At 35.0% G+C, this 12,332-nt stretch overlaps 2 protein-coding genes across 2 annotated transcripts; both read right to left on the reverse strand.

Moving 5' to 3' along the window:
• Window positions 1–1,336: 1,336 nt before the first annotated feature.
• Window positions 1,337–3,577, reverse strand: mxtx1 (mix-type homeobox gene 1). The gene is made up of 3 exons (XM_042736153.1): window positions 3,455–3,577; window positions 2,985–3,169; window positions 1,337–2,374 (listed from the first exon to the last, which is right to left on the reverse strand). Exons 1-3 carry the CDS (start codon window positions 3,474–3,476, stop codon window positions 1,613–1,615), a joined length of 969 nt encoding a protein of 322 aa, XP_042592087.1. The 5' UTR covers window positions 3,477–3,577; the 3' UTR covers window positions 1,337–1,612.
• A 3,456-nt stretch (window positions 3,578–7,033) lies between these two features.
• Window positions 7,034–11,136, reverse strand: elovl6l (ELOVL family member 6, elongation of long chain fatty acids like). The gene is made up of 4 exons (XM_019076172.2): window positions 10,890–11,136; window positions 10,642–10,773; window positions 9,254–9,405; window positions 7,034–8,927 (listed from the first exon to the last, which is right to left on the reverse strand). Exons 1-4 carry the CDS (start codon window positions 10,982–10,984, stop codon window positions 8,500–8,502), a joined length of 807 nt encoding a protein of 268 aa, XP_018931717.1. The 5' UTR covers window positions 10,985–11,136; the 3' UTR covers window positions 7,034–8,499.
• Between the last annotated feature and the right edge of the window lie 1,196 nt (window positions 11,137–12,332).

Below are 12,332 nucleotides of genomic sequence, written 5' to 3' on the forward strand. Positions count from 1 at the left end.
ATGGGGAGAGAAAGTGCTGTTGGCAGGACTGTAGATGAAAAAAGAGTGTGGAGACATCTCCAGCAGATAATGGAGACATATTTCTGTTACCAGGGAATTGCGAAACCACATCAAAAGCCCTTGTTCATACTCCTACAATCCAGATGTGAAACTATAGAGTTCACTGTGCACCATATGACCTTATATTGTTACTGGGTTCATTCTAATGTTGTTTTTTCTAATTCCAGAGGTTTTTTATTTGTACATTAACAATCCAAAAGTACAATAAATATATCTTCATCATGCAAGTCTTTCTTCTACAGCACAAAACCCAATTAGTGCTAATTTCACCCTTCTTCAAACCAATCGCCCTTGTTGGTTGATCAAAGAGCTACAAACAGGTCTTGCCCATTTTATGCAAATCACTTATCTCCTTTTCCTGTTACATTACTCTTTCTAAAAACACGCCCAGAGCTTGCCAGAGCTATTGATAAGAGATTCATATTTATTAGTTTATTTTGTATCTTTTGAATGCTTTATTCTATAACGACTTTCGACGTTTGTACAATGTTACTTGTGAAGAGTCTGCCTGAAGGGACTAATATCTCACATCTTTTATGGATGACAGGTCCATTTCACCCCTCATTAATCAAACACACCACTTTGAGTCAGAGTATCATTCTGCTGTAATCTGAAATTAATACTTGTATTTTGAAGGAAAACATTAAATCGATTAAAAGTAACAGTAAAGACATTTATGATGTTATAAACAATTTCTAATTAAAAAAAAAAAAATGCTAAACTTATTAATTAAAAAATCTTGACAAAAAAAAATTAACTGTTTCCAGAAAAATATCAAGCAGAGCAATCGTTTCTTGAGCAGCATATCAGCATATTAAAATGATTTCTGAAGGATCGTGTGACATTGAAGAATGAAATAATAACTGCTGAAAATTCTCAGCTTTGCCATCACAGGAATAAACTGCATATTAAAATATATACATTAAAATTAATACAAATAATAATGTGTGTAATAATATTTCACAACATTACTATTAGTGTATTTTTAATCAAATAAATAAATAAAAATTAAGACACCTTACCAACCTCAATTTCTTGAATGGTAGTGTATACATTTGATTTAGATCAGAAAACGATAATATCAAGCAGAAATGTTTCACCTCATGGATGACAGAAACTTTTGAGTTGTGCAACATTACTCAGAATAGTTTGATGATTATCAGTGTTTCCATTGAATGCACTGAGGTCATTTAAAGTTACAAAAAAAAAAAAAACGGAAATAAAAGCAACATATACAGAACAGTTGCATACAAATCTGACATTTGAAAGAACATGAAAGGAAAAACATCTTTATTTAAATGCAAGTGCAGCAATTAAATGAAGTCAATAAAGATGTCTATAAACAATATACACAAAGCTGCATAATCATACTTTTACAATGATCACTAAATAAATAGCAAGAACAAAGCCCATTTAATTTAGTCTGAAAACATCTGAAATCTCTTATGTTGTTACCTTCAGATCAGATAAATAATACATAATTGTTCATCCATGTCCTTAGTCAATAAATACATTGAATAAATAGTCATAAATAGATTGTACACTGCAAAATTCAGCCGTGCACATGGTTGTCCTCAGACGAGTGGCTGTTTAGTCCTTCACCCTGCCTCCAGTCTCCTTGCAGCTCTCCCAGGATCTCCTGTAGGGACAAGGCCGGCAGCTCAGGCAGAGGCCCGTGGTGAATCCTGCCTTCCTGTTGGCTCTCCATCCTCTGAACTTCTAGGTTATCTACACAAAAAGAGCTGGAAGCTGTAGGAGTGCCCTCCAAACCACCCTCCCAGCAGCCCGAGTCTGGGGTAACAGGGGTCAGCGGCTGAAGACTGTTGTGTTCTTCAGATGGAGAGTAAAAAAAGCCTTGGATGGAGCTGGGATTGCAGCCATAGGCATCAAGATGATACTGACCCCACATGGAACTCATAGGTGATCTCCTGTCATACCTCGCAGCCCAGTTTGGAGGCATCTGATGCTCTGGACTTAGCAGAGGAGGGCTGCACTGAGCGTTCATGGCTCTGGCCTGATGGTGTCCATATGAAGGAGTGCAGTAGCCGGAATCATCCCCGATCGACATGGAAGATGGAGTGTCACATCCATAAAGTCCATCCCTTTCCATTTCTTGCTTAATATGATTGGGGTAAGCTGGTGGTGGAGTGCATAAAGGCCCAGTACCTGCACCAGACTCACTGTTGTTGCTGTTAGAAGAGTGTAGCTGAACTGGTGAATTCTGCATTGCACTAAACGGTGATTCGGACTGCCACAGCGGCTTCTTTCCTCCCTTGCATTTCAACGTACGAGCTCTCCTATTCTGGAACCATACCTATTGCGAGCGGAGACATCAAGATAAAGAGGGTCAGACTCATAAGAATACAGTTGATAGATTAGACTCAACCATCTAGTGCATACAGATAAGAGCTTTCCTGTCAAAAGATTCAGGTTAATCATTTTGAGATGACATTCAGCTATGGTGGCATAGTCAGGATTGTTATCTGTGCTGGTATCTCTATTGTTTACAGGCTGTACGGTTTCTAAACTAAACAACAGATAAACACAAGAACGCTTACGTCATATCAGATATTGACAGTGGTATCAGTGACAGCAAACAGTATGTTTTCACATAAGGCCTTATTAGCATATCACTTCACCTCTTTTATGTGTATCTGCTGATTTTGTAAATGCATAAGAGATACAAACAAGGAGAAAAGGGGTTATTTCCTTATGTGCATAGTTGAAAAAAAAAAAAATTCCCTCTATGGAACACAAAAGATCTTTTTTTAAATGTCTCCTTTGTATAATAAAAACTAACAGCATCCAAAGTTGTTTTAGTCCACACTGACTTTCATTATATGGATAAAAGTAACTTAATCTTCAAAAATACTTTATATCCCTTTAAATTCTAGTAAATTGAGTGTGTTTTTAACGTTAGCCACCTGTATGCGAGACTCTGGCAGGCCTGTAGTTTGGGAGAGACTCTCTCTGAGGCTGATTCCTGGGTAAGGGTCTGTCTCAAATGTGGCTCGAAGAAGCTCAACATGTTCCTTTGAGAAACTTGTTCTCTTCCTGCGACTTGCACTTCTTGCTACAGTACCGCTTCCAGATATTTTAACAGATGCATCTGAAAAAGACGATAAAAATGAGTGTGAAGCTGAACATAGTCATCATATTTCTCATCTTTCAGTTATAGTGAAAACTAAACTGCACAAACTTAATATATATTAGACACACAACATCAATTCAGTGTAGGAATATTTCTTTAAAATGATAATATATGCAGCAGAAAAACTGCAACAGTGCCTGATGTTTGGTTTGAGATGGAGAAGCGTGGAAAAACAAGCTTCATTTTCTTATGAGATCATGCATATTAAATCCATCAAAATTATCACCATTCAGTAACGCTTACCAATACTGTTGTCTTTCCACATCCTGGAGGCCAAAGGGCTTATAGGATTCTCAGGCTGCCAGTGAAGGTCTGTTGTGTTTGATGCTCCTCAAGGATATGATTTCTGACCCCTTAAGCTCTGTTTTATACCTGTGCCCTCTAGTCCCTATCCCATGACCCCCCTTTCACCCCCACCTCCCCCATTTAGAAGTACTTATTATGTATGAAATGGGAATGGCCCAAGACATTAAGCATTCAAACACATCTTTGTCAAAAAAAAAAAACAAGTAATATTTTTGTCTTTCTAAGCACAATAGAACATTAAAAACTTTATTATCAAATATCTTTTCAAAATCAAAAACCTTGAGAGAAAAAATTTGTGAGCTTTATTAGTTATTAACATGCTATTTATATATCTTACTGTAAAAAAAAAGAAAGAAAAGAAAATAAATCTACCTATTTCGACTTAAAACCTTAAAAGTTCAGTTGCTGCCTTAAATTGTTTAGTATAACTAGCTTGGTTTTACAAGTCATTTCAACTTAAATTACATTAAACCAACTTAAAAGTCAAGTTGAATTTCATATAACTTTATGTTTAAATTTAACATAAGTTGCCATCATGTCACTCATCGTTTCATATCACATCATCATGTCATATTTTACAGTGTATTTATTTTATTGTTTGTTTGGTTATGCATTGCATTTACCATTTTAAACATAATATGAATAATATATTTATATTATTCTTACATAAAAAAGTAATAAAGACTTCAACTTCATGATATTTTTTTATAAAAGTAAGTGACTGAAAAAGTTAAAAATAATTTGAAAGTGAAATGTTAATTTGTTTGTTTCAAAACTATATATTTTATTTTATATTTTAATATATTAAGGCTAAAAATAAACAGACTGTACAGAAATATTGTTTTGGCACAGAATTACACTTATTGGAAAAGTGTGTAAATGGATGGTGTCTTTCCCTGTAATTGCTCTCCATTCAAGCATTGTAATCGATGAAACAATAGACTCAAGAAAATATTAACTAATAAAGACATTAACAATGTGCTTAACATAAGTTTGAGCAAAAGGCTTTGAATGGATATCTCTTTGTGTCATCTGATCTCTTTTCAGAAGGAACATAAAAGTAACATGTTTGGAGGCCAAGGAAAACAAGGAGAGTGATCTGTGGAATGATTAATAGGACAGTTTGCACGTGTGAGTTTTGTCAGTCCCTCTCTCTGCTCCAGAGGATAACCAAGCTTGTCAATGCAGATGAGCTGTTTAGATGTGCTGTTGCTGTTGAATTAAGCCAGACTTAAGCAAACTGAACTCATACAATCACAAAGGGACCTTTCAGTCCAACATGAAATATAATAGATGACTAGTTAATTTTACCAGAATGACTCAATACATATAGTCCATATCTGACAAGATAAATATATCCATCAATTATGGCATCTGGTTAGCTACCAGAATTTAAGTGAAGTCCAGGTTTATCTTATCTTTTTTATTTTGTATTCTTATATCATTTAGTAATGGTTACTGAATGTAAAAGATGCAAGATCATAAAGGTTTTGGCAAGACTGCATTGAATGTATATCATGTCTGAAGGTCTTTGCGGTTGTTGTGTTTTTTTTATTTTTTTATCAGAAAACAAAAAGTAGCATTACATCCCCCCATTAATCAAACACACCCTCTCAGCTGATACTGCATTCTGCTAAAGTCTAAATCCAATCAGCTTTTGTTATTTTAAGATTAATGTGCAAATCTTAAGAGTTTTCGTTTATTTGTTCTGTATACAATTACATGGCAACTTTATTTTTGTACACACTACTCTGTTTAAAGGTTCTTAACTGGCATCTAGAATCTTTAACATTCATGGAATCCTTGCATTGTACAAAAGGTTCTTTATAGTGGAAAAAAAAATCCAAAAATTTGGGGGGTAATGGTTCTTTTAAAGGTTCTCCGTGGAGCCCAGAGTGTTTTTTCTGTGGCATTGTTGCTAAAACACTCTTTTGGAACATTTATTTTAATATAAGTGCATAAGCAAATATATTCCCATATTTGAAACCATTCCTTTTTGTTCTCATGTAAACTCCCCTGTGTAGTTGTTCTATATGTAGAACAGTAGGTGGCAGCATTGAGCTTTAATAACATTACGATATTGTGGCATTATTTTTCACTGATACTGAGTTCTAAAATCAGATGCATTCAAACATTACAGATGACATTTTCACTGCATTTTATAGCAGTTGATTTTGGGGGAATAAAATAATTGCTGACTTTTTACCTGTAGAAGGTGGATGTCTCTCGAAAAATAAAAAAAATTAACTATGATGTAAATAGCCTAAATAACTCAAGTGAACATATACATTAAGTCCATAGAGTACTGCAGGGATTTAGGGTTTTTGTAGTCCAAAACGTTTTATAGGTTTTTGGTTACATGCTGAAAAAGTCTGTGGTTAAAAACAAGCTCAAGGCATATTCATGTTTTATTCTATAACATAAAACAGCTACATCAGCGATACTTGGGTATTAGAAGCTTTTATAATCGTGGTGACGAAGTCATTTATAGCTATATTTAGCTTTTTACTTCCCTTACGAAAACTTTGCGTGGTTTTATTATAGTAAAACTGCAGTAGGTCTAACCGTTTTATTTTTATTTATTTATTTTTGGCATATTGATTACCATTTGTATATCTATCGTTTTACAAATACCATGGTTAAACTATGGTTAGTGTTGCAAAACATGGTTTATCTATTAATAGTAACCGTTTTTTGTTGTTGTTAGTTTTTTAGTAAAAACCATAGTCAATTTTCGTAAGGGTTCTGATTGTATTAAGGCTTCTAAAGATGTTTTAATTTGTGTATATTGTCATAATGAACGAAACGTGTAAGAATGATAAACTTTGGTTTGTCACAGAGTTTATTGAGTTTATTTTTTGAAATTATGTTAGGTTCTGTGGTTTGTGTGAACCAGGGTAATGCTAACGTCCTGGTTGGTCTACAAAAATGTCATCACAACAAAACATTGCTGGCTATACATGTGTGTGGTGTGTTATAGAAGAACCAGGCACTAAAGAGTTAATAAGATTTCAATTTCACAGCATCTCCACTGCTGTACCCTCCAGCAAGTCACTTAACCTATGATTCCTGTGGGGTAATGAGAAGTGTCACCTAATGGCAAGTTACTGACTGGTTAGTCATGAAGAATACTGGGGTCAATGTACGGCTGTTTAGTGCCTAACCACATTTTTGTCTGCTAGTGGAAAAATGGGCCCAGAATACTCCCAGTTCCAGAGTGTTTCTGTCTCAGAGACTAAAGAATGTGATAAAGGAATCATTTCTGAAGAAGCTTCCAGAGTCATATTCAACTAGAGCAGCTCTTTCTTCTACTGGCCCAATTGAAATGAAAGAATGAAAAAGATTCCAACCTGCATCTAGGTTTACATCTATCACAGAGCTTCCTGTTAACAACAAAGTATGTACAGTATGTGTTAATGCGTAAAATATGCCAGCTTAGCCCAGGAAACCGGTCAGTTGATAAAAAAAAAAAAAAAAAAAAAAAATAACACTGAACAGATTGATACACACACACACACACAAACTACAGAAACAGTTTTATTTAATGACAAAAATAAATAATCATAATTTCTAAGAACTTGTACAGGTGTTCAGGTAGGAAAGATAAATATTTACATTCGGCACCTTTATTGCATTACATTCTTCTTTTTTAAAATACAGAAGTTGTATACTATGCCTTGTAATGTAGGCTAGTACCACTACATTCAACTTTGCTGTTAATAAAACAAAGTAATTATTTGGCCTCCATCTCCAACATATTTTAAGACAAAGTCATAAAATCTCTTAATCAAAATATCCTTACGCAAACGTAGACAAAGTTTTTCACAGTCTTGAACAGGAACAGATAGGTGAGACCAGAGGACAGACAACAACAAAAATCTTGGACGGTAGCAGCAACATTTCAGATGATACCAAGTTAGAGTGTATAATTCCACTGAATATTCTCAAAGGACTTCTCCACTATCACACAGGCTAATACAACATTTATTAAAAGATCAAGATGGAAACCTTATCATAGTCATTTCAGTGGAAAAATAAATATCCCCACAACCAGAAAATGAATTGTCACAAAAATGTGACTGTGTGATATACAAGATAAATATGAACACAACTGTGCATTTTACTAATGACTCGAGTAACAGGAATATAGTATACAGGGAAAGGTTAACTGTTCTGTCAAGGAACCATTTCAGTCCAACTCTACCCATGTGTTATTTAAAGGTGAAGGAGAGAATATCAATCGTTCCTCAGCAGGTTTTATAATCTAATTTCAGAGCTGCAGTGAACTCATGACAAAAACATGTAAGGAATGAGAGCGAGAACATGGGTGTCATTCTTCTAGAGAATTCCAGCCAAAAATGGCCCATTTAAATGTCTGGGAACCTGTCCAACCAGTCAGCACAGATAATTCAAGTTTCTGTGACATCATGAGGTTAAAACACTGAACAAGTATCCAGCAATAAAAACACACCCAGAAGAGCATGTACAGAATGGATGAATTTTAGAAAGGGTGGCCAAATTAAAACATGTCAAGTTGTACATTTAGATTAGAAAGCTTTTCACAAATTGCTCACTTGTTCTTTGACTACAAGCACAGACTACAAGGATCTTGGCTCTCGCTACAACATACACCATATGTTTCAGCTGGGTTCAGGCCATGTTATCAAGTCTGCAAAGAGTAAACAAACATGGACTTTTCAAGATTAGAAACTGTGGCCCGTAAAACTGTTTAAATTCTCAACAGCAAGCTCAAGAGTTGTATTTGATGCACTTTGCTCAGCTACTACCAACTACAAAATAATATACGAATAACTGCCCTAGTCTATTGTCCTTTTCACATAGCTTTTACAGTCTGGCTGTTGTTTGAAAATATATACATCTTCATTGTTCACCTTGCTTTAAAACATGAAATGAATAATATGTATTTTAATAAAGGTAAACATCAGAAATAAGATCTCATATTCAAACCTCAGGGCTGCATATCACTCAGTTTTGATGCCTGTGGGTTTCGAACCCTTCACGTAAGACTTATAAAAGAAAGAAGAGAAGAGGAGCAGATAGCTGAGATACATGAGTGAAGCCCACACTATGTTATCTATGTAAGAAGGGCAATCCCCATCCTGCATCCATTGGTACACTAGCGCACTTACTGCCAGTCCCATGGCCATCTGAGCAATCTGAGAGGAAGTGATGATGATGGCACAGGGTTTCGGCACACGGAGTCCAGCAGCTCGAGCCGTGTAGTAGCTGTACATGAGAGCGTGCACTGTGTAATTCATGGTCATGAACCAGCCACCACCAGCGACCTGGTCTTTGTAGGAATACCAGGAGTATACCAGCACAGTAATGTGATGATACCAATGCAGAAAGATCAGCCGCTGCTTGCGCAAGACGATGAACATGGTGTCCCCTGAAAAAGTGAGGATTTGTAAAAACGGTTAAAATACAAGTGCAAAAATATTTGGCAGAATTACAAACAATTAAAGAGAATTTTCCCTAAAAATTAAAATTGTGTCAATATTTTTTTTTTTTTTTTTGGTCCTTACATTAGAAGTCAGTGAGGTCCAATGTTGTTTTGAACCCCACTGACTTTCATTATAACATTCAAAGTATCTTCTTTTCCATTTCACAAAAGAATGTCATACAGGTTTGGAACATCATGAGAGTGAGTAAATGACAACAGAATGGTAATTTTTGGCAATTTATCCCAAAATAAACGAATAAGAAAAGGCTCACCTAGCTCAGGGGCCTTGCTTAGCACAAAGGCACAAGCCCAGAACTTGCTTATCGGCCCATAGTAGAAGCTCTGATCACAAACAGACTGTTTAAAACCACTGGTTCTGAGAACGTACAACATGTAGCACCCGGTTCTCACCGCTCCAATGATACTGAAAGAGAAAAAGCAAGATTTGTATATGATTATTGTCTATCATGGCTGTAAAACCATAGTATTCATGATAAACAATTCAGACCTCTAGTGAACTCTGGGGCGGGGGAGGGAAAAAAGACTTGTATGTTGGGCATGTCAAATAGAAACTTTGCTATGGTCAATATCAATATCAAAACATTCACTAAGTGGTGAAAGTCCAGAGGTCACTGCTGCCATCCAATCACAGTATTCTATTGTTCTTTTCACAAGCATGCAAACAGTTATTTTGTGCTTGCTGTCATCTCTGTCCTCTTGAGATGGGACTAAGACACCTTCCCCCACCCGAATGAAACCAAACCCAACTTGAAAACAATAACCACTGAAGATTTAAAAACCTCATGAAGTGGTAAATCTCACAAACGTGTCAGTGGCACGCTCATGTTTCAAACAGCATTTTTGCAGTTAACAATAGATATTGTTTTCTATTGGTACAACCATATGTTATGTAACCTAATATCCAACAGCAAAGTAAAACTACAAGGTGGTGTGAAACCTCCATGACGCCACAAGATGCAAAGGAGCATCTTGAGATTTAAGACTTCAACACACCACTTTGATCATAAAACTTGTTTTCTTTTTTTGAGTATTGTCACTGTCTGGAAAATGAAACTCGGTCAGTCTCACTAAATTAAGAGACAAAATATGCAGTTTCATTTTAAATGTCAAAAGTTCAGATCAAAGATTAGTCCTAAGAAAACTTATTTGTGTGTGTGTGTGTGTACTTAGTATCATATTAGTATAGAGATTTTTATTTTATTTTCCCTTTCATTTAAATTTTAGTAGTATTTTTTTGTCTATAGTTCTTATTCATTTTTATTTAGTTATTGTAGTACATCAAAAAATGAAAAAGAACCAAGTTTAATGTTTTTATATATTTTATTTGATTTAACTTTTTATTTTAAAGTAATAAAAATGTTTTTGTTTTAGCTAACTGTAATAACCATTATACATAACCACATCTAGGGGACAAATTTGTATCCAGAAGTGGGCTAAATCTGTCAAAACCTCCTTTTGTGAGCATCTTTAGGTTGCAATTGTAAAAATGTAGTTTTCTGTCAGGGTTAGGTCATAATATTTAACTATATAGAAACAAAGAAGTCTATGGAATGTCCCTGTTTTAGATTGTAAATGCTTGGTACACAAATAAAAGAAGGGGGGCTGATGCTCTATAAAGCAAAGACTAGTTTTTACTCACCTGAAGATGGCCAAACTGAGGGACCACAGCATTAACACTCTACGTAGATCAAGTTTTTGTCTTTCCTTCATGAAGTGCTGCCCACCAAACACCAGAACTACATACACAGCACCAAACAAAAACGACGTTTTCCTGAAAGAGACAAACCATAATACCAGAAAAAATATTTTTTATGTTGGACTTCCAAGCACCAGTGGCAAGTGTATCGACACAGATGAATTTACAATTCAATCAAATACAGTTCTTACCAGTTGTCCTGCATCCATTCAATAGCAAACCTCTCATCAAAGTGACGCTCGAAATCATACTCAGTCAGAGGCAGATGAAATTCAGTCGCATTCATGTTTGAATCACCTACAACAAACCGCGATATAAAAGCAAAGATGATTTAGTAAAACAAAAAAAGTTGCTGTCCGTTCTGGTTAGTGTCCGCTCGGCAGGGCGACCAGCAGTTAACTAGTGCACCTCAAACACACACCTGTGCACACACCTGTCGTATGTAAATCAGGGTGGAGTCTATAGTGACGTTAAGGGAGTGACTCTCAGCCAAAAAATAGTTTTGTAGTTCCTGAATGAAATACTAGTTTTCGCGATGCGGACAAAAGAGCGGTCTTTATGTTAAAGGGCGGTTTGATTAGTTGTAAACAAATAGAGATGGAGCGAGGAAGAAACTGATAGAGAGTGTCTTTCGGTTTTTAAGCCGTGTAACCCATAGCTGTGATAATGATAAAGACCAATTACAATTCAGTATTAGATGTAGTTTTCATGACTTTAATAATAAATGTCTAATTCCTGATTTCTAATGCAATTCATTACTCTTGTGTCGTGTGAAAGGCTACCGAACCGAGCTGCTGCTAATAAAAGAACATAGATTTCCGTTAAAGGGGATCGACCTAAAATACAATGATCATCTTATATAGGCTATTCATTAATTTTTTTTTTTTTATTTTAACTTATTATTAATTCATTTATTAATGCCTATTTTTATTGGTAAGCCTATGCTAATTATTTTAATTAGGCTATGTCTAATTAGAAAAAGTCACTACTCGTTGAATCAGCAGTCGAAATAGTAAAAATGAACGGTATCTTTGTTTAGGGTTGTGTGTCGCAAAACGTGATTTGAATTTCTTTTTTGCTTTTTTGCTGAAATTATTTTCTTAAATTCCAAATTCCAACATATATAATATAATATAATATAATATAATATAATATAATATAATATCATATAATATCATATAATATAATATAATATAATATAATATAATATAATATAATATAATATAATATAATATAATATAATATGGAGAAAATACACTGTACCAAATTTGTGTTTATATTTCCCTGCACGTGAGGTCGCTATTGCTATACTGTTATCATAGCCTAGCACTCAAGAGATCCAAAATAAATGGTAATTGGAATCAGATTTACACTACAAGACTTGCTCTGTGGAAAATGACATTATCAGCGTAATTAGAGAAATTTCAGTGGGCTACATTTAATTTGGCCAGTGGTTACGGCTAACTCATCTTCCCACTTTAGATATTTTAATCTCAAGAATAAAAATGAAATAACGTTAATAATGAGGCTGGATTGTTATGGAGCTTTTCAAAATATTAAACCTGCAATATTTATATTACAGAACGTGTCTGTGCGGTTTTGCTCACTCAGCTGTCACTAGTTCCCCTGCCGAT

Source organism: Cyprinus carpio, chromosome B13 (assembly GCF_018340385.1).
Source record: "Cyprinus carpio isolate SPL01 chromosome B13, ASM1834038v1, whole genome shotgun sequence".
NCBI classification, from domain to species: domain Eukaryota; kingdom Metazoa; phylum Chordata; class Actinopteri; order Cypriniformes; family Cyprinidae; genus Cyprinus; species Cyprinus carpio.